The sequence below is a fragment of the Desmodus rotundus genome, chromosome 5 (genome assembly GCF_022682495.2).
Source record: "Desmodus rotundus isolate HL8 chromosome 5, HLdesRot8A.1, whole genome shotgun sequence".
Taxonomy (NCBI): Eukaryota; Metazoa; Chordata; class Mammalia; order Chiroptera; family Phyllostomidae; genus Desmodus; species Desmodus rotundus.
The window spans coordinates 20,973,060-20,994,570 of NC_071391.1; the positions used below are offsets into that span (position 1 = coordinate 20,973,060).

At 41.7% G+C, this 21,511-nt stretch overlaps 1 protein-coding gene across 1 annotated transcript in view; it reads right to left on the reverse strand.

The window, feature by feature from the left end:
• Window positions 1-21,511, reverse strand: part of TRIM44 (tripartite motif containing 44) — a 112,774-nt gene that overhangs the window by 70,178 nt on the left and 21,085 nt on the right. The window contains exon 2 of the mRNA XM_053923792.1: window positions 15,288-15,365. Within this exon, the coding sequence (XP_053779767.1) occupies window positions 15,288-15,365 (78 nt within the window). The remainder of the gene's footprint in view (window positions 1-15,287; window positions 15,366-21,511) is intronic.

Here is a 21,511-nt window from a genome sequence, read left to right on the forward strand (position 1 = left end):
GTTTACAGATTGGGAAGGTAGAAATTAAGCTGTCTTTGTTCACAAACAACATAATCACCTTTGTAGAAAATCTGGAAGAATCAACAAAAAACAAAACAAAACAAACAAAAAACCCCTTCTGGAATCAAGACAGTGTGGTACTGGTGAAGTAACAAATATATCAGTGGAACAGAAGAGAAAGCCCAGAAATAGATCTACATAAATACGAGGTCTGCCCAGAAGGTATCCAGCCCTGTGCTATGAAAAAATAGAGACATTTATTGAAGAATTTACAAGAAACATTGTATACAGGACAATGACATCTCAGTCCCCTTCAAAGCAGGCACCTTGGGACCTTACACAGTTCTCCCAGTCACCATCAACTGCCCCATCCTAGTTTTCTGAATCTCATCGACAGTCCCAAATCTCTTCCCTTTCAAAGGTGATTTTACTTTTGGGAAAAGCCAGAAATGTGGAGGGCAAAGTCACCTGGGTGATTTGATGTTTTGCCACAAAAACTCTGCATGAGATGTGACGCATGAGCAGGCACATTGTGGTGATGAAGCTGCCTGTCACCAGCTGCCCATTGCTACAGCCTTCTGAATCATCCTGATAGTTTCCACGGAGGAACATTTGAGCTTAACGCAAAATCTGATGCAGATTTGTTGCTCTATTTGCTCACTCACTTTGAATGTGATGGCCACACAGTACACATGCTCACTCAATGGTGTCCACCACTCCTACTGACTAGTACAGTGATGTCATCATTGTTCACACACGCACATTCCAGTCCTCTCGCCTTGGCTGCCAGGTTACATCGATGTTGCACAAAGTCTCATTATATTAACTATGGCTGGGCTTTTTCTGGACAGACCTTGTATAATCAACTCTTCTTGAACAAAGGAGGACAGGCAATAACAAGGGAGAAAAGAAGTGTTTTTCACACATGGTGCTGAAACAACTGGACATTCACACACACACACACGCACACACACGCACACAAGAAACTAGCCACAAACCTTACCTCTTTCACAAAAATTAACTCAAAATGGATCACAGACTTAAATGTAAAATGGAAAACCATAAAACTCCTAGAAGATAACATAGAAGAATATCTAGATGACCTTGGGTAGAATGACAACTTTTTAAGCATAATTCTGAAGGCAATATCCATGAAATAATTGATAAGCTGGACTTTATTAAAATTAAAAAATTTCTCTGTGAAAGAAACTGTTAAGATAGGAAGACAAGTCAGAGACTAGGAGAAAATATTTGCAAAAGACACATGTGATAAATATACAAAGAATACACTTAAAACTCAACAATAAGAAAACAAACAACCAAATTTAAAAATGGGAGAAGACGTGACATTGCACCAAAGAAGATACACAGATGGCAAATAAGCACAGGAAAGATGCTCAATACCACCAGCCTATCCCACCTAGGCCCTTTAATCCAGTCCCACTTGCCTGTACCACTAAGCTGAAACAAAACTCTAAGTCACAAAGAGCTTCTGGGTGATTTAAAAAAGTTGTTTAGGATCTTTATCTTACCTCCAACTTGTTCTAGAACAGTTTTCTCTCCTGTTCATCTCCACTTGGCCCTCAATTCTTGGCTTTCTATACTTGACCTCAAATCCCACTTTTGCCCTTCAGACTCAATAACTACATGTGCCCCTCACTCCCTCCTCCTTGGTGTTTAAACATTTCCTTTCCTTATCTAGTCTTTGGCTTGGCTTTGACTCTCAGAATAACATTGTCTCAGACAGGAGCCCCGTATTTCTAGCCTTCCATTTCAGAATAGTCCAGCCTTCTATTTCTATCGAGTGCTTCTTCCTGAGACAATAAATTTTGGTACGTGAGCCTAAGTACCTGCCTGTTCTTTAACAGCTTCATGCGCACAACTCTGTAATATTCTTCTTCTGAATCTCTTCCCTTTCATGGTTTTCCCTCCCTCACATACAGACATAAATATACATGCAAACACATGTGTGTGCACAAACACAACATCAGAGGCTCAGGACAACGTTTCCTAGAGGCTTTGCACTTGAAAGATCCTAATAAACACTTGAATTGAATCTGTTAATCAGCTGTGAAGTGGAACACAACTGTGTGCCCGCCCTCATCCTCTGAGAGAGGTAGCCACAGCAGAATGACAAGCAGTTCTTCGTGTGAGAGATGGAGAGCTAACCACTACGACTGTGGAACCATGGCTAAGCATCCTCTCCTTGCCAGGCTCCTTATTCATGCTGCCTGCTGCTATGACTTCATTGCCATGACGACTTGATGGTAAGCCAGTGTCATGGCACGGAACTGGAGGCACCAGAGGACAGTTCAATGGGACGCTGGACTCACTCTGAATCAATACTACTGCTTGCTTTTAAGATGCTTCTCTCTTTGCCTGACCCCAGGGTGGTAATGAAGAAAGCAATCACAAACTTCTGCGCATCACTTTTCCTGAGTGAACAGAAAAAAATTCTGGGTAACTCCCCTACAGAAATGTAAAAGTAGAAAAATGAGTCCCCAGAGAAACCCAGAACCTGTAACAAACAAGAATAAGAGCAAGAGCTGCTAATCCACCTTGTTTTCTTGTTTTCTTTTCACCATAACCTGGGCATAAACTAGAAAGGCAGCTTCTGCTTCAGGAATTACTGCACAGGAAGCGGGAGGTGAAAACTGACTCTGAAAGTTTCAGGGGGCCAATAAACAGAAATTATGCTATGTTAAGCATCTCAGACTTGAATATACAAAGAAAGGCTATTTTATCTACTGAAGATGAAAGTAATTCCCCTCCACTTCCAGTCCATTCTCTGTACCCAAACCCCTTCCCTGCAAAACTACGGCTATTACAAATAGCTACCGAAACCATAAAACCCAAACAAATGCCCACCACCAGGAATACTCAGGAAAGGGCACTGAGATGTAGGTCTTGTGTTGTCTGCATCTTTTTTGCTACAGAGAAAACAGTAGAGCTTGTAGTTTTACTGTTTTATAGTTTAAAGCTGTGGTAGTGAAAAGAAGTTTGAGTAGTGACTGCCTCTAACTATAGAGGCTCTGAAGCTCAGAAAGGTAAGAGTTTCTTCATTTTAAAAAGAGGGGTAATAATATTGTTCTCATAGCTATTTTTGTGACATTTACACAAAATAATATATGGAAAGAACTTAGGACTCCGGGCACATAGGAACATCAGCAGAACTGATGCAAATAATAGTCACCGTGAACATTTATTGGGTGCTTCTCATGTGGTCCCAACTGAGCTCTCACAGACAGAGCGCCCCCAATTAAGAGACAAAGAGTCTACACCCTTGGGAGCACAGATCCTAGTTTCCCTAAGGAACACCGGGAGGACTTTTTCACACATCCTAGGCATTTAAGAGTAAGGATGTCAGTCAGTAGCTCCTTTCCTCAATTTCAGTAAACGGCCACAGGCTGTCAGGGAGAAATGGCTACCTTTTCTAGTTTGGTAAGATCACACATGGTCTACTTCACGGAGAGCCGGGTCACATCCTGCTCCTCAGCACCTACACCCAGCCTGCAGATGGTCAGCTCCTCAATCTCACAACTCGCCTCTCCCACAGAGCAGGCACTCAGTTGATAATGTCATTTCATGCAATGTCGTTTCATTGTCATGTCGCTGAGACGCCACAGAAGCCGAACTTTCGTTTATATCAAATAGCCTGCGGTAAAACATGTCTCATGATACGTCATTTCGCTTAAAGTTGCAGAACCTGCTGTTGAGGACTTACTTATTTTCTCTCTTTTGCAGACTGAAACACTATTACACCCACTTCAGATAACCATCTGCTTATCTAAGAACCACAGGGCTTGTTAACTAACTACAGTTGATAAAATACCTTTCAGACCTCCAAAGCCATGATACTAATCTTATCCATCATTTCTTATCTCCTCTGCAAAAATTTGTTTTCAGGGTACACATGAATAAAAACCTAATATGATTAGTCATCTTTTATAGATGAAACTGAAGGCTCAGACAAATCAAGTGATAGAGAGAAGTCTCAGGTCCTCGGACCTCAGTGTCTATGCTCTTTCACCATAAAAGGAAATTGTGTCATGCTCAAAATAGTGTTCCCCCCGAAAGTCTGAACAAACTCTGTATTGGCATTCTACTCCCAATACATCTTCTACAGGTAAAAAGTTAGTAACTTCCTATAACTACTAACTCCATATAGCAATCGTAAAAAGGAAATGTACTGGCTTCATCAGCCCTGTGGCCTTGGACAAGTCATTTAACCTCTTAAACCTTTGTTTCTTCATCTGTAAAATGGGGATTATAATGTCTAACTAACAGGTTGCGTTAGAAATTAAGGAGGTATCACAGAATCTATTTCACCCACTACAGCAGTAAACAAGCCATCCAACAAGCGGAGAGTCATTAACGGGATCACTCGGTTGAATGGAAGTTCTCTACACAGCCACAGAGACCAGATGGGGTTTGCCCTTTGGCTAAACGCAGAATGGATCAGGTAAGAGGCATGGTTCTTAAATTTTATATTACAGTTGGCCCTCTGCATCTAGGGTTCTGCGTCGGCAGATTCAACCAACTAGTGATCAAAAATATTTGAAAAAAAATCACGTTGCTGCTGGTGTGCACTGTGTAGTTAGGCCTATGATGTGCGCCTGTACTGAGTATGTACAGACTTTTTTTTTTTTTGTCATTATTCCCTAAAGAATACAAGCATACCTGGGTAGATTGTAGGTTCAGTTCCAGACCACTGCAATGAAGTGTGTGTGGCAGAGGGAGGGGAGGTTCACAGTCACTCCAAGATGTGTTTCTGTGATGCGCAGATTGTTTTGAGCTAAAGGAAATTTTAGCTTCGGACTCAAGAGAAATTTCTTCCCCTCCCTTTACCTAGAAGAGTTCGAATTAGGGACCTTGCCCATAAGAGATTATCAGTGATAACCTTTTCAATCCACCCATATAGCAGGGCAAACTTTTATTTACTAAATATCTGCCCTTCTAATCATCCTGCAAAGATCCTTTGAGGCCCCCAAGGTACTCTACCTCATCCCTAGCTCAGAATATCTTATATAACTCAATCCCCCCTTTCTACCTCTGAACCTTCCCTGCATGTGGGGTCTCTGACTCTCTCGTGTACGCAGGGTTCCCATACGTATGTGTGTATTAAACTTGGTTATTTTTCTCTTGCTAATCCGTCTCGTGTCCATTTGATTATTAGACCAGCCAGAAGAATCTTGAGGGTAGAGGAAAGTTTGTTCCCCGCCCACACAAGTACTGCAATAAAGCAAGCTGTAATCTTTTTGCTGGTACAGGGTCTTGCCTTCAATTTGTAAAACACACAACATCTGTGAAGCACAATAAAGCACAAGTGCAATAAAACGAGGTGTGCTTCTTCAGTATAACAACTATTTATATAGCATTTACATTGTACAAGGTATTATAAGTAATCTAGAAATGATTTAAAGTATACCAGAGGATGTGAATAGGCTATATGCAAATACTATACCATTTTACATGAGACTTACTTGAGCCTCCTTCAATTTTTGTATCCATGGAGGCCCTAGAACAAATTCCCTGTGGGCATAGAGGGAAGACTGTATATATATTTACAAGCGTCTACATACAGACCTGAGGTAGACTGAGAATTGCACTGTATAGCTTTAGCCTTAATCTATCAAAGGAAATATCTTTTTCCTTGAGCAAACCTCAGTTTTATTTCCTAGCTGAACAAAAGGTTGAACTAATAGGAAAGGGGAAAGGAGAGGGACAGGGGAGAAGTAGTCCCTTAAATAAAAGTCTGGGTGGTTTTTATCACTATTATCACAGTAAAGTATTATATCTAGGCTCCTAAATTAAATGTCAAATACAATCCTGCACTGGAAACCTGAAGCATGGCTGGTATGGGGAGCCCTGACAGCTCCACTCCCTTCTCCATGTTGGCCACGTAATCAGCCCTTCAAGCTTTGGCAGAGTAAATTATCAAGTCTTCTATCGGTGCCAAGAGGAGCTGGAACCAGGGGAGAAAGACATCACAATGTATTAATTTTATTAAGCCATTTAAAGCTCAATCCCTTTGCTTTCTAACAATGCTCCAGCTCACCAGGCAGCTGAGAAACCACGTCTAACCCTCGTTTTAAAATGCCTAGAGTTGATTTCTGCAGTGCTTCCATTAGGAGCTCTGGGGCTCCAACAGGAAGAGACAAACCAAAGGATAACGCTGCAGGCAGAAGGGGAAGTAAAAAAGGAACAAGAATCTCAGTGGTGTTTAAAGTGGGGATATATCTCCTAATGTATCTCTTAAATGGGACACAATTTCTATTGTGACTCTTAATTTCATTTAATTTGGCACCAGGCAGTTTTGCTAACTAGAATTTGCTCCATAATAATAAACATAATTGATTTGCATTGATTTCCTGTTTCTATTGGGAATATATGGACACACAGCTGCACACTCCCAAGGAAGACTGCCTTGGCTTGAACAGATAACAGAGCTACACTGAACTAACTTCAGGCCAAGCAGCCATGCAAGGCCCCGAGTCAACCAGTAGGCCAGGGGGCAACACCAAGAGGTCCCAACTATGAAAATTTAACTCAATTGTCCTGTTATTATCACTCAAAGAGGTAGCAGGGGCCCTTTAAAATCTGCAATCTGTGTCACTAACCCTGGGAAGTGTTACTTGATCAAAGTATTTTTCTCTGCAAGGGTTGGAAGGTCTCCTGAACAACGGGGCTGGGGGCTGGTCGGGGCGCTGCTCCCATGTACTCTTGCCCTTCTTCAGGAAGCAGCGGTGGTTCTCAGGACTAGGAAAAAGCAGCCACCACTTACAGGATATTGTACTAAGCACTTTAAATGGATTATCTCATTTAATCTTCCTAACAACCATATGAAGTATGTACTATTAGCCCCTATTTTGCAGTGGAAAAACAAACAAACAAACAAAAAAAACAACACTGGGAAATGGAGAGTTTAAGCAAAGGATCTGCCCCAAGATCTCAAAGCAGTCAACGCTGGATGGGGCCTGCCCCAGTGCAGTCTCATTGCAGAGCCTGAGCTTTTAATAACTGTCAAACACTGCCTCCCCCGACTGAGGCTAACAGCAGGCTTCGGACCTTCATCCCTGTCTCAGAGAGGAGAGAGAGAGAGAAAGACTATTCACAGCTGACTCTTTGAGTGAGGGGCTGAAAAAGTGAACTCAGATAGTAAACATCTCTCTTAACAGCTTTATTGAGATATGATTCACATATTATACAACTCACCCATTTACAGTATACAATTCAGCATTTTTTTTAGTGTATTCACAGAGTTGTGCAATCATTACCACAATCAACTGTAGAACAGTTTTATCAACCCAAAGAGAAACTCCTTATCCATTACAGTCACCTAAGTGGAACTCTGCGATATTTGGTCTTTTGTAAATGGCTTCTTTCACTTAGCATGTCTCTGAGGATTATCCTTGATGAAGCATTTATCCGTAATTCATTTCTTTTTATTGTCAAATAGCATTCCACTGTATGGATATACTGCATTTTACTTACCCTTTCATCGGTTGGGTTGTTTATACGTTTTGCATAGTATGAACAAGTAGGCAGTTTTTGTGTGGGCATATATTTTTATTTCTTTTGGATATATACCCAAGAATAAAACTGCTGGATTATATGGCATCTCTGTTTATCCTTTTGAAGATCTACCAAACTGCTTCCTGAAGTGACTGCACCATTTTACATTCCCACCAGAGATCTATGAAGGTTCCCGTTTTTCTACACCTTAGCCAAATGAACAAAACTTCTCTTTATTGGGGAAAACTACAGCGCTGTAGCCCTTTATAAGAGCTGTCAAACTGCCCCAACTCTGCCAAAACTGCTTGTGTGACCTCGGGCACGAACCTTTACTCTCTTGGCACCTCAGTTCCTCATCTACAAGGTGGGGGAGGGGGTGGATTGGAACAGATGGCCAAGACTTCCCACTGAGCCCTACATTTATTCATTCAGGCACACCATGTGAGACACCTCGATGGTGGGGAGGGAGATACTGTGAAACGGATAGCTTGGGGTTGACTGCATGACTGTATTTTACTTTGCATTCACTCCGTTACCACTGTGCCTCAGACTGTGACGCTATCACACTTGCTTAAGGAAAAAAAAAAAACAAAACAGAAGGTAAAAGAAACAAACCACATGGAATCTGCTTATTAGGAAGAAAACAAAAATGCTTTAAGTGAAACTTTCACTTGGCAATAATGATGGGGTGTCTTCAGGATTTTAGTTCTCTAAACTGGGGTTCAAATTTGGAAGTGGATTCCAATGATAAAAGTGTATGCACGTACAAGGAATGATAACAGGTGATAAAAGCAAGACACAAACTATGTGTGCATACACACAGGAGTTATATATGTGTGTATATGTAACTATTTCTATCTGAAAGTCAAAGCACATTTTCTGTCTGAAAGATGAACACCATAACATTAACCAGTTTTTCCATGAGCGTGTCTCAAGGTGTGATGTATTCACCATGTGCATCCGAGTAATTCAGGCTGCATATTAAAAAGCAGATCTCAGAACTACCAAACTAGATGCTTTGGGTGAGGTTCAAGAATCTGTATTTTTAAAAGTATGCAGAGTCTATAAACCATTGCAGAGAGTAGAAGAATGCCTGATTCTTTTTCCTTTCTTCTTTATATTTATCTGAATTTTCCACATGTTTCTATAGAGAACATCTATTACTTTCATAAACTGGGGGACAGAGAAAAGGAGAAGTTGTTTTGTTTTGATACAGTCAGGGAGCCCTGGCTGCTGTGGCTCAGTGGATACAGTGCAGGCCTGAGAACCAAAGGGTCACCGGTTCAATTCCCAGTCAGGACACATGCCTGGGTTGTGGGCCAGGTCCCCAGTAGGGGGAGTGCAAGAGGTAACCATACATTGATATTTCTCTCCTTTTTCTCCTTCCTTTTGCCCTCTAAAATAAATAAATAAAATCTTCAACAAAAAAAAAAGTCAGGGAGATGGTGAAGGACAGCAAAGAGCTTGTTTCTCCTCTTTCTGCTGCCCATGAGGATATAGAGGATAAAAAGGGGCCACATTTGCTTCTGTGTGGATTCCATGCCTCAGAGCTTAGACAGAACCTGAGAAAGCACAGACATTTTTCCCATTTGGTGTCCTCCATCAATAAGGGGAAGCTACTAAGCACTTGTTTGAGTCTTCCCTTTAGCCAGGGCTAGATGCTCTGCAGCTGGGGTGGCTCCTTTGCCATATCCCCACATTTTCTATTGGAAAAGGCTCTTTTCCAGTTCTGGGACCCTAGGATCGTGGGGAACTGTGACTGCAGGACCCAGGAAAGGCAGGGAAAAGTAGCCACTGAAGAGCCATGCTGCCGGAGACGGCAGGCTACATGTGTGCATGCCTACTCATCCATGTGCTCAACAACAGTGCAGGGAAGAACATGGAGTAAGAGAGGTCTGAGGTTAAGTCCTGGTCTCGAAACTCACTAGCAAGCTAGTTAACCCCTCTAAGTCTTGTACTGCTCGCCCATAAAACAGGGCAAATAATATTTATTTTCATAGGTGTTGTAATAAGATAATGCGTGTCTATGAGTTTGTGCCAGGTACCATGCTAATAGGGCTTGAAGATACAGAGATAAACACAATTCACGCTCTGTAAGATTACTATTTACTTCTTTTTTATGAAAAGTGCAGAAAGAGATCAATAATTATAATAACCTTCTAACCAAAGGAACACTTCCAAATAAATCAACCTGATAAGTGAGGCACTTCAATTCCCTGTTTCAGTTGGCTGAATAAACACTGCCTCAGAACCTGCTTCTGCCTTGTGGCACGGCAAGGACCAGCGCCAGGCCTGGCTTGACCCTGGCGAACAACAGCACGCTACTAATAAGAATTCCAGTTGGGTTTTGCATATATCCGTTACTATTTGAACATACGAAACTTACATTTTAGCAAGAGTCTGATTAGCATAAAAGAGTGAAGAACTGGGCTGTGTTCTACTTCAGTGATATCAGCTATTTAAAAAAGATTGTAGCCCTGGCTGGTGTGGCTCAGTGGATTGAGCACCGGACTGCAAACCATAGGGTCACTGGTTCAATTCTCAGTCAGGGCACATGCCTGGGTTGCAGACCAGGTCCCCAGTTGCGGGGCGCATAAGAAGCAACCACACATTGATGTTTCTCTTCCACTCTGTCTCCCTGCCTTCTCCTCTCTGAAAATAAATAAGTAAAATCTTAAAAAAAAAAAAAAAAAGATTGTAAAATTCCCTTGTAATTATAAAATTCTATGTGTATGCTAAATACAAGTAAGAAAATAACGATCAGATCCATTTAACTAATTTTATGTTGCTAGACAAATCTTTCGTCTTACACTTCAGTGTGACCATCATTAGAAATTGAAGAGAATAAGGAGGCAAGACCCTGATATACTTCAGGTAGCCTTGGAATGACCACATTCCATGTTTAATACCAGTCCAGTCAGACAAAATAATGTGCACCACTTGGTTCAAGTCTGGAGACACTTTTTAAAAAGAATAACTTCTTATAAGATTAGTATGAATGTGAGACACACAGTGGTTTTAACTGTTTGTTTCAAGCATGCCAGCTATAGGAAACGATAAACAGCATATCTTAGATGAAATGAAAAACCACCAGTGTATAATACAGAAAGTGGTTGTTATTAACTTCATAGTAAGAGGTTAGTTTACATGAGCTTACCATATTATGCTTTTGGTTCAATGCTTTCTGAGAGACTGGGCAGGGAGAGGGAAGGGAACAGAATCAATGTATTTTCCAAGCTTCAGTTTCCTCTGGGTAAACTGTGAAAGATAACTGACTAGTCACTACAAAGGTAAGCTGTACAGAACTCAGGATACTTTAAATTTCTTAAAAATCCAGGTATAGACAGACAGACAGACAGACAGACACACAGACACAGACACACAGACACACACACACCCCTAATTACATCTTTTAATTTCCCTAAAGTGTATCATAAATATAAGGAATCTACAGACAAAAATCCTACTTTGTGCAATAAATGTTTCTGGGAAGTTTGACTGAAAAAGATGTTTGCCAACTGGACCATGTCAAATACATTAGGATGTCTTAGAACTGAAAAGACCACTTCCGATTAAACAAAATAGACATTGTTTGTTATTAAAAACAATCTCTTTCTACTGTATACAAAGTTCTAGATTGCTGGATGATGCTCCCTTCGAAACAGGGCTCACCACAGCAACACGCATGCACACAACTCCTCTGGCCCGGTGCCTTATTACCAACCCTCACTGGCTGATTCCTGTCCTCAGGCGCACCCGAGTGTCTAGAACTTGATGTCTCCTGTTCCTCTGGTTTTATAACCCAGCCCACTCTTGGACCATAGCATGGACCTTGATAGTCCTCTTAAATCCCAATCGGGACTCCTTTCCTCTTTTTAGCTTTGCTATTTCTCTATCGGACATGACTGTTCAAAGGAACCCTGTCATCTCAGGCAGCCTGAGCTGACTACTCAGTTCGCTTCTCTTCCCCCTCCCCTACTCCTTTGCTACCTTAGCTCAATGTATTTGTTTTCTAAGCCTAGATTTTTATGTATTACATTTTTTTTCAAAGTTGAAATCACTTGCGCTTATTCATGAGGGGCCCTATGGCTATTTGCTCAAAAGAATGAAAAAAATCAAAACAAGACAGAAGGAACATAGCCAAGGTCTAGAACAGCCTCCAGTCACCCCAGGCTACTGAATTCGGAAACGCTGGGGATGGCCTAATACTGTATTTTAATCAGTTCTCCTGGTGATTTCATGCACACTAAGTTTAAGAACTACGAGTCTGAGAAAAGAGGGCAGGTGGTAGATATTTTGGACAAAATGAGGCATCTAATTAAGTCTGTATTATTGACAAAGAATAATGTCTAAGATATTCTGTGTAATGAAACTATGGGTATAGAGTAATTTTTGTAAAAAATCTTAGAAGTGTATTTCCACATGGAAATGTCTAGGTTACAGAAAAAACTGGTAAAGTGGTCAACTTGGGGGAAATTCATTTTACTTTTCCTTTATGGGTATCTGGGTTTTTTTAAATCTATAAGCATATATTACTTTTAAATTAAAAAAATGGTTAATCTAGGCATCTGCCACTCCTCTCCAGAAAAATTTGCAGGTAAAAATTAACTCAGTCCCCAGGAGACTTCAGTGTCTGGACTAATCAAGCTTTGTGATGCTTCAGGGAATTGTAGAGGAAGTGAGGTAGAGATGGTGCTCAGTGCTCTATGACTCGATCAGGGCTTCTATGTAAAGCTGCTGTACCAGGAAATGACAAGTCATAAAGTCTGAGAGATTCTGCCTTTCTTAAACAGGCCAACTTAAAAAAAAAAAAAAAAAAAAAAAGGAGGGGGGATGGTGAGGTTCCAAGGGAAAACAGAACAAATGAAAAACTTTCTTGGAAGACACCAATTTATTGAAGGGTACATTTTCTTTGTTGCAGAAATTAAGTATTTCAGTGTCCCGTTTTTCACCACCCCTCACTTTGTGATCTGGCAGTCATTCTATAATTACAATGTCCTTCTTCAAACTGGCTCTAAAGTGTGTACAGCATATGCATATAATAGACCAGAAATAGGCTTGAAAATAAAATTGGTTGGTGGAAGATAATGCAGGGCAAGATAAAGAGAAGATAAAAGAGAAGCGACTGTGTATACACATATCCAAGATCAAGCTGGGTCCTAACAAACATCCTTTAGCTTACAGTGTATCATGGGAAAATCCTGAGGCTTCCACGGGTTGCTCTCAGAGGACCACTCAATTCTTTCACCTCTGGCAAGTTTCCCATCAGAAGTACTACGTGCATTCATAAAGGATCCCAGAGCTCTTTACCTGTATTTATCATCATGCACAGAAACTACTGAGTGTAATCAGTACACATCCTCTCGAGCTTCACTGCCTGAAAGCATGTGGACGTGGCAGAAACAAAACATACAGTTGTCTCCTTCAGGATAGCTGTTGTCCCAGAAACCAGAGAAACTCAGAAAAAACAGCTTTCAATGATCTTGAATAATTAATTGATTCATCTTCACTAAAGGAAAACTACTTATACCAGGGATCTTTTTACATTGAGCTAAAAAAATTGATAAACGTTACCCTAATTTTTTAACTATCAAGATACTGTCCACCTCTAGAACCCTAACTATACCTGAAGACAAGAAAACTACTAATGCCTCAATACCTTTAATCCTGTATGAAGAGAAAATTATTTTGTGTTTGGTAACTGCAGCCAACCTTTGAGGAGCCTATCATTTTCTGTGGCTCTGCCTCATAACAGTACTTCAGATTAGAAAAAGAGGCACAATGTGACTACATGGTAGAAAACCAATGAAACCCAGGGCTTGGTCTGCAACATGATATAGAAGATATAGCACAGGCACTGGTGTCAGAGTTTGAATCCCAGCTCTAAATTACACTACATTTGGGGCAAATGACCCTACCTCTCTGAGCCTCAGTGTCCTTATCAGTAATATGGGAATAATAAGCTACTTTATGGAGTTGCTAAAGTAATCACACATATGCAGGAGGTGCAATAAGGAGTTAGTGTCTAAGGGGTATAGAGTTTCAGTTTCAGATAAAAAAAAGTTCTGGAGACGGACGGCAGTCATGGTTAGATAACAATTTGAATGTACTTAATGCCGATGAACTGTATGCTTAAAAATTGTTTAAAACGTAAACTACACTATATATATTCACCACAATTATTTTTACAAGTATGTAAGGCTCCTAGCACAGTGCCTGGCTCTTAGTATGTGTTCAAGAAGTGCTAGTCTTATTCCACCTATAAAGAACTTTAAATGAAGGAAAGAAAGGAGATAGCGAAAATCAAATAATCACGCTCCTTTCCCAATTTACTTGTGAGGAGTTCTGACTCTCAGGCAGAGCCAGCTGGCACCACTACCAGGTAGTGCCACAGTAAGTATCTGGGTAGGAGAAGGGAGGCTGTGTTAGTCATAATCCCTCCAGCGTGTTCAGTTCCCAGTCCACCCCCACCCTGGTATGCCCCAGAATATCAATCCTACAGCCCCCAACATCTTGCAGAGAAAGCTGGGAAGCTTAAAGCATTTCCCAGACCAGACTCCAGGTCATGAGGACAAAAGCATTAGCAGGGGCAGCTGGCTCCTGTAAGTTGGGGAGAGACAAAATGCTAATGCCGAACACCAACTGGATGGGTCTGGATCCTGTTGCAGTTTCCAGCATTGAGCTGATAAGTATCTCAGATGCCTTTGGCTGAATTTAATGGACACGGAGGACAATAGTCTCAAAGGCCTGGTAAAGGAAGATTAAAAATGCACCTGTCTGCAGTTCAGGGGAAACAATTAATGATTATGTGTTGTAAGTCATGAAATACAGAAAGGGAAAAATAGATGATTTATCTCTATGCATATTAGAACACTGCTTTTGATGAGCAGGCTTAATTAGACCTTGATGCAGTATGCTGGTAGATGATTGTTAACATCCCTCAAACTTAGCTCAAGGAGAATGAAACACAGGTTTTCCTGTCCCTGTGAAACCTTTTGTAAGCTGAAATGGCATAAAGTGAAGAAGCAATTACCATTAATTTATATGGAAAATTTTTTGAGTGTTCCCATACCCCAAAATTACCTACCAAATCATACCAAAGATGCTTAATTGCCAGTTTTACGCTAAGCATAACACCCTTTGGAACTCTCTCAGGCTCTTCTTATACCTTATGACACATCTTGCTAACGGATGCACAAAATAAATGGAGATAAAACACAGATGCTCAAAGGCACGGTTCAAAGCTATAGAGGCTTGATACTGAGATGCTGAGTGTAGTTCTTCAGGAAGGAGCCTGGCGGGACAACTTGCTGCTTGGGGTTGTGCTGCCTCTATAACGGCTATTGCAAAACAAAGGCTGAAGGCTCTTTCTACTTGTCTTCATAAAAGCGAAAATTCTCTTTGGATTTCTTTTAGTTAGTGAAAACAGGTACTAGCCCTGGCTGGTGTGGCTCAGTGGATTGAGCATGAGCCTGCGAAGCAAAGGCTCACCTGTTCAATTCCCAGTCTGGACACATGCCTGGGTTGCAGGCCAGGTCCCCAGTAGGGGACATGTGAGAGGCAACCACAAATAGATGTTTCTCTCCCTCTCTTTCTCCTTCCCTTCCACTCTGTCTAAAAATAAATAAATAAAATCTTTAAAAACCCCCAACAAAACGGGTACTAATGTAGGTCTTTCATAAAAGCAAAATGGCATAAAGTGAACTTTTAGAAAGTGGGGTATACCTGTACTAGGGATACCAATATCCAATAAATTCCAAAACAATACTTACTTTAGGGTCTGAGCTCTTGAACTTTAACCTTTCCACCAACTCTATCATCGCCGCCTTTAATCCGCCTGAGTCTTTGCTCTAGAAAAAAGAAAAGTCAGGAGTCACTAGACAGTATTTTGTTGCTCTCTTGATCACAAACAGCATTTCATGGGACAATGAAACAGAAAGCAATTTTTTCTTTTTCTCAGCCAAGAAAACTGAACAACTAGGGAGAGCTGCACTGCCCTTCATCTTCTGTGTGGATAAAGAGGCCCAGACATAAATTGCCCAGTGACCTGAGAGAACTACTGGAATGAAAAGTAAAGACAATTTGTACTGGCTGTCTGACTGCTTCATGTCAGTGCCCAACTGTGCCAGTGTTCAATGAGGGCCGAGGCCCTGTGGAAGAGATTTCCGTCTGGGGTGCCTGTTTTATGACCTAATGACTTTTATTTTGACCTTCTACACACCAAATATGGAAGTATGCAATATTAAGTATTCTTCACAAAATAAACACTAAGAAAACGCCCTGAGATATAATTGGAAATGGTATCATAGTGTGCTGGTTGAGTACATTTTAAGTCAGACATAAATGGTTTCAAATTTGGGGTCTGTCATTAACTAGTTGACTGACCTCAGGAAAATTATTGACTTTCTCAAAATTTTTCCCTCCTTCCATAAAATGGGGTGATAAACAGTTATTTGGAGCCTTAAGTAAAACAGTGTTTATAAAGGTATTAGCACAGTATGTGGCACATAGTAAGTGCTCAACGAATGTCGCCCACTAGTTTGCTGTTGTTACTGCATTGTAATGACTTAGAGCAGCACAGTCCAATAAAAATGCAATGTAAAAAATATAAAATAAGAAATGCAATGCAAGCCACATATGTAATTCTAAGTTTTCTAGTAGCCACAAAAATAAAGTGAAATTAAGTTTAATATATTCGGGAGAACCAAGATGGCAGTGTAGGTAGACACACTGCGCCTCCTCGCACAACCAGAACTGACAGAGAATCGAACGGCAAGGGGGTCCGACGCCAAGGAAATAAAAAATAAACATTCATCCAGACCGGTAGGAGGGGTGGAGATGGGCACCAGGTGGAGAGGACTCTCGTGGCTGTGGCCGACCGAGACTGGCGGAGGGTGGGACGAACGGGGCAGGCAGTCTGACCACTAGCAGACCCTGCGGCCCCACATTCACGCACAGATACACCGAGAGGGCCTGACTCAGAGCGGCGGAGAGCGGGGCAGGCAGAGCAGTGGGTACCACCCCGCGGCCCCACATTCGGCCCCACATTCGTGCATAGATAAACCTGACGAACGGTGGGGACTGAAACAGACTGCACAACCCAGGGCTCCAGCTCAGGGAAATAAAGCCTCAAACCTCTGATTGAAAACGCCCGTGGGGGTTGGGGCAGCAGCAGGAGAGACTCCCAGCCTCACGGGAGAGGTCGTTGGAGAGACCCACAGGGGCCTAGAGCGTGCACAAGCCCACCCACTCGGGAACCAGCACCAGAGGGGCCCAGTTTGATTGTGGGTAGTGGAGTGAAAGATTGAAATCCAGAGGAGAGTGAAGCAGGCGCCATTGCTCCCTCTCAGGCCCCTCCCCCACGTACAGTGTCACAGCACAGCGACCAGCACTACCCTGCCCCTGGGAACACCTAAGGCTCCACCCCTTAAAGTAACAGACGTGCCAAGACAAAAAAAAAAAAAAAGGCCCAAATGACAGAACACTTCAAAGCTCCAGAAAAAATACAACTAAGCGAGGAAGAGATAGCCAACCTATCGGATGCACAGTTCAAAACACTGGTTATCAAGATGCTCACAGAATTGGTTGAATCTGCTCAAAAACCAGATGAAAAAATGAAGCCTATGCTAAGAGAAACAAAGGAAAATGTACAGGGAACCAATAGTGATGAGAAGGAAACTGGGACTCAAATCAATGGTGTAGACCAGAAGGAAGAAAGAAACATCCAACCAGAAAAGAATGAAGAAACAAGAACTCGGAAAAATGAGGAGAGGCTTAGGAACCTCCAGGACAGCTTGAAACATTCCAACATCTGAATTATAGGGGTGCCAGAAGGAGAAGAGGAAGAATAAAAAATTGAAAACTTATTTGAACAAATAATGAAGGAGAACTTCCCTCATCTGGCAAAGGAAATAGACTTCTGGGGAGTCCAGGAAGCTCAGAGAGTCCCAAAGAAGCTGGACCCAAGGAGGAACACACCAAGGTACATCATAATTACATTACCCAAGATTAAACGCAAGGACCTACATCCAAGATTACTGTATCCAGCAAAGCTATCATTTAGAATGGAAGGGAAGATAAAGTGCTTCAGCGATAAGGTCAAATTAAAGAAGTTCATCATCACCAAGCCCTTATTATATGAAATGTTAAAGGGAGTTACCTAAGAAAAAGAAGATCAAAAATAGGAACAGTAAAAATGACAGCAAACTCACAGTTATTAACTACCACACCTAAAACAAAAACAAGAGCAAACTAGGCAAACAACTAGAACAGGAACAGAACCACAGAGATGGAGATCACATGAGGATTGTCAATAGGGGAGTGGGAGGGGGAGAGGAGGGGAAAGGTACAGAGAATAAGTAGCATAGATGATAGGTGGAAAATAGACAGGGGGGGGTAAAAATAGTGTAGGAAATGTAAAAGCCAAAGAACTTATAAGTATGACCCATGGACATGAACTATAGGGGGGGAATGTGGGAGGGAGGGGATGGGCAGGATGGAGTGGAGTGGGGGGGGAGAATGGGACAACTGTAATAGCATAATCAATAAATATATTTTTTTAAAAAGTTTAATATATTCAACCTAACGCAGTATATCCAAAATATTATTACTGCAACATGCAATTTCAGTATGAGGTGTTCTGTATATTTTTTTCATAGTAGGTCTTTGAAACTTACACTTACAGCGCAATTCAGTTTGGACCAGGCACATTTTGAGTGCTGCAAAGCCATGGATGGCTAGCGACCACCGTACTGGTCAGCACAGATTTAGAACACAGACTCTAGAGTGACAAGGTCTGGATTCAAGTTCCAGTTCTACCACTACCTGTGTGACCTTAGGCAAGTCACTTAGCCTCCCTGTGCCTTGATTTCTTTGTCTATAAAATGTAGCTAAACATAGTATCTATTTCATAAGGTTGTAGTAACATTAAATGAGCTAGTATATATCAAATGAGATAACACATCCTCAGAATAGGGCCTGGCACACGGTAAACACAGCAGATGTCTGAGGCTTTTTTATTATCACCCATCTTCCTCCGAATGTTTTAGGTTCCTTAAAGGTAAGAACTACATCTATCATCTCTGTATCCGTGCCCAGCATCAAGAGGGTTTTTAAAAAAGTCTGCTGAACAAAGGAATGAATGAACATACAATCTTAAGACGTGAATGTCCTAATAATAAAACGTGTGTGGCACAATCTAAAACCACATGAATTAGTTTTATTTTCTAATCTCAACTCCCCTATGGGATAGGGTAGAATCATCACCTTCATTTTACCAGTGACAAAAAGGAAGCATGAAGAAGTAAAATGGTTACCATTTCATGGGGGGTTGGGGGAGGGAGGGCAATAAAGAAGTACCATATAAACAAGCACTACAAATATCTTGTTACTTGAAACTGTCCACGGGATCAGTGATCTTTCCCAAACCTGAAGAACCAATTCCAATTCCTCCGAAACAGGAAATACATACTCAGTAAGATCCCGTCACACAGATTAAAATAGACTAAAGGCTAAATCTTTTTTCCCTTTCGCCTCCTTTCTTCCCAAGCCTGTACAGGAAATGTCTGAGGTAGCAGGACTAAGACTGACATCCAAACACAGCTTGGTTGACATTCCCACTTCAGCTATGTTTCTCAATTTTAATAATTTGTACTTTTAAAATGGTGATTTACAACTCTCCACATTTCTTCACCAATTTAAATCTTTAAACGTCTGTGGTCTCACAGTAGATAACTGGGAAAGGAATCTAGAGGTCACATACCAGGGTGGGGCGATACCCAATGTACATAAGAAAGGGTTAAGTTGACAGACCCAGTTCTGCTCTTATGAGATGATCAGACAATAAAGCCTGTCTGGTGATATCACTCTTCTCACCTCCTTCTCACTGGCTAAACAAGCAGGTCACTTGTCCCTGGAAAGCTCTCTTCCCCCACATCCCAGCTGCCAGTGCCCATTTTAAGCTCTTCAGCAGGAGCCCCGATATATTATGACTTTCCCCCTGGCTCTGGAGAGCAGAAAGGAACACATGAAACTGTGCCTTAACACATTCAGAAAGGAAACAGAACGACAAAGGAATCCCTAAGCAGCAGCCAGCCTGTGTGCAGGCAGATGTGCCTTGTGTGGAAAGATAAGGGAACCCTTAGCCTTCTTTCATAAAAATACAGTGTGTCAGCAGAATCCTTTCTCCTTTTAACAAAGCATCAGAGCACTGCCTATCCAGGGGAGAGACAGAGGGGAGGCACAGAGACTCACCCTTCAGGAAAGTCACCATTCCACCTCCCCACCCCGCTACCACTACCTGTGAATTATTCTCAAAGACCAACTGGGGTCTACATTGAGGCAGCTATACTCAGTCTGTAAATGGGTGGCAAAAAAAACCCCTTTCTCTATGGCTTTTGTTAAAGAAACCATAAAATAAGCAGTTGGTCAGAAGGGAGAGGTTCCTCTGGGCAGACCTGCCCCTGACAGCTGCAGGGCTGGGCTGCAGTACAAATGGAGGGCCCTGGGCCCCCAGTACACCTTCTTTCTCCTCCCACACGCTAGTCCTCCTGTACCTCACAAAGCTTATGCACAGACATTCGAGCTAGTAGAGTTCTGGGAATATCCCTCTCAAGCAGTTGCCCTTAGCCACCCTGACCTAGGAAAGCACGTATCAGGGCTGGGGTCTAATGGCTTGATCTGTCTTTAGGAGGATGAACTCAGAAAGGGACTCTGCAGGTCCTGGAAGTAGGTTCAGGACATTCTGCCTGGTAATTCTTGGGTCCTCAGCACTTGGAGAGTGGTCCAGGAGACGGGTATGGCCAAAGGAGAGCCCTCTAAAGCATGGGCTGTGGGGCAGCGGCACAGGCTTGTCTAGGTCCAAGGTGGTATTGGAGTATGAGTGTCCCTAAACCACATGGTGGAATCATGCTTTAGTTAATTATTTGTTTGCAGAGGACCATCATCAGTCAAAAGGGAATGGGAACAGGAGACTGTACCCTCATACTTCCCTACTATGGTGGAATAGAACAGCTGCCTCTGAAACCTGCATTCTAATTGAGAAGTAGACCAGAATAGTAACAAAAGGCAAGCTAATTCTAACCTTGTAGACATTTGGTTCCATAAATGGGCAGATTCTACTATGTCAGTTCTTGGGGCAAGCACTGGGAGAGGTAAAGAAATGAGATTCTCCTGATACTGCTCTTCTCTTCCGCCTTCCCACACAATGCATTCCAAGAATGTGGAATGCAATGTAAGCATGCCTTGTACCTCCTTCCCCCACTAAGAGCGTGTAGAATAAAAGAGAGGTGAGTGCTATTTTGTGACACCCTCCCCCCCTCAGAGTCTGGTCAATCTGTGGGGATGTGGGACACACTTTCCAAAGCACTTTCATATGCTTTTCCATTGGTCTTTCACAATAAGCCTAAAAAGTAGTGTATTCTCACTTTATATTTGAGAAAATGGCTGATGGAAATTAAAAAATGGCTGGAAGAACCCAAAAATCACAGAGCTCATACAATCTTTCATTGGTGTTTCACAGTAACAAAATAACTAAGAAGTAGTATGTCTACACTTTTCAATGGAGAAAATTGGTTCTGTGGAAGTCAGGCAATGTCCCCAAATTATACAGCTAGTAAATAGCAAAACCAGAATCATAAAGATGCAAATAAGACAGATTAAAACACACAACAGAAGAGGCTGGTATCAAGAATACAAGATAAACCTGGAAAACTATAGGACATTAAGGAAATAAACTGAGAAAGATACAAATAAGTGGAACCATGTATTATGTTCATGAACTGGAAGATACTACCCAAAGAAATCAACAGATTCAGTGCAGTTCCTGTTAAAATACCAATGGCATATTTCACTGATCCAGAAAAAATATTCCAAAAATGTATATGGGACTAAAAAGATCCTGAATAGCCTCAGCAATATTAAGAAGAACAAAATTGAGGGATCAAAATACCTGATATCAAATTATACTACAAAGTTGCTGTAATCAAAACAGCATGGT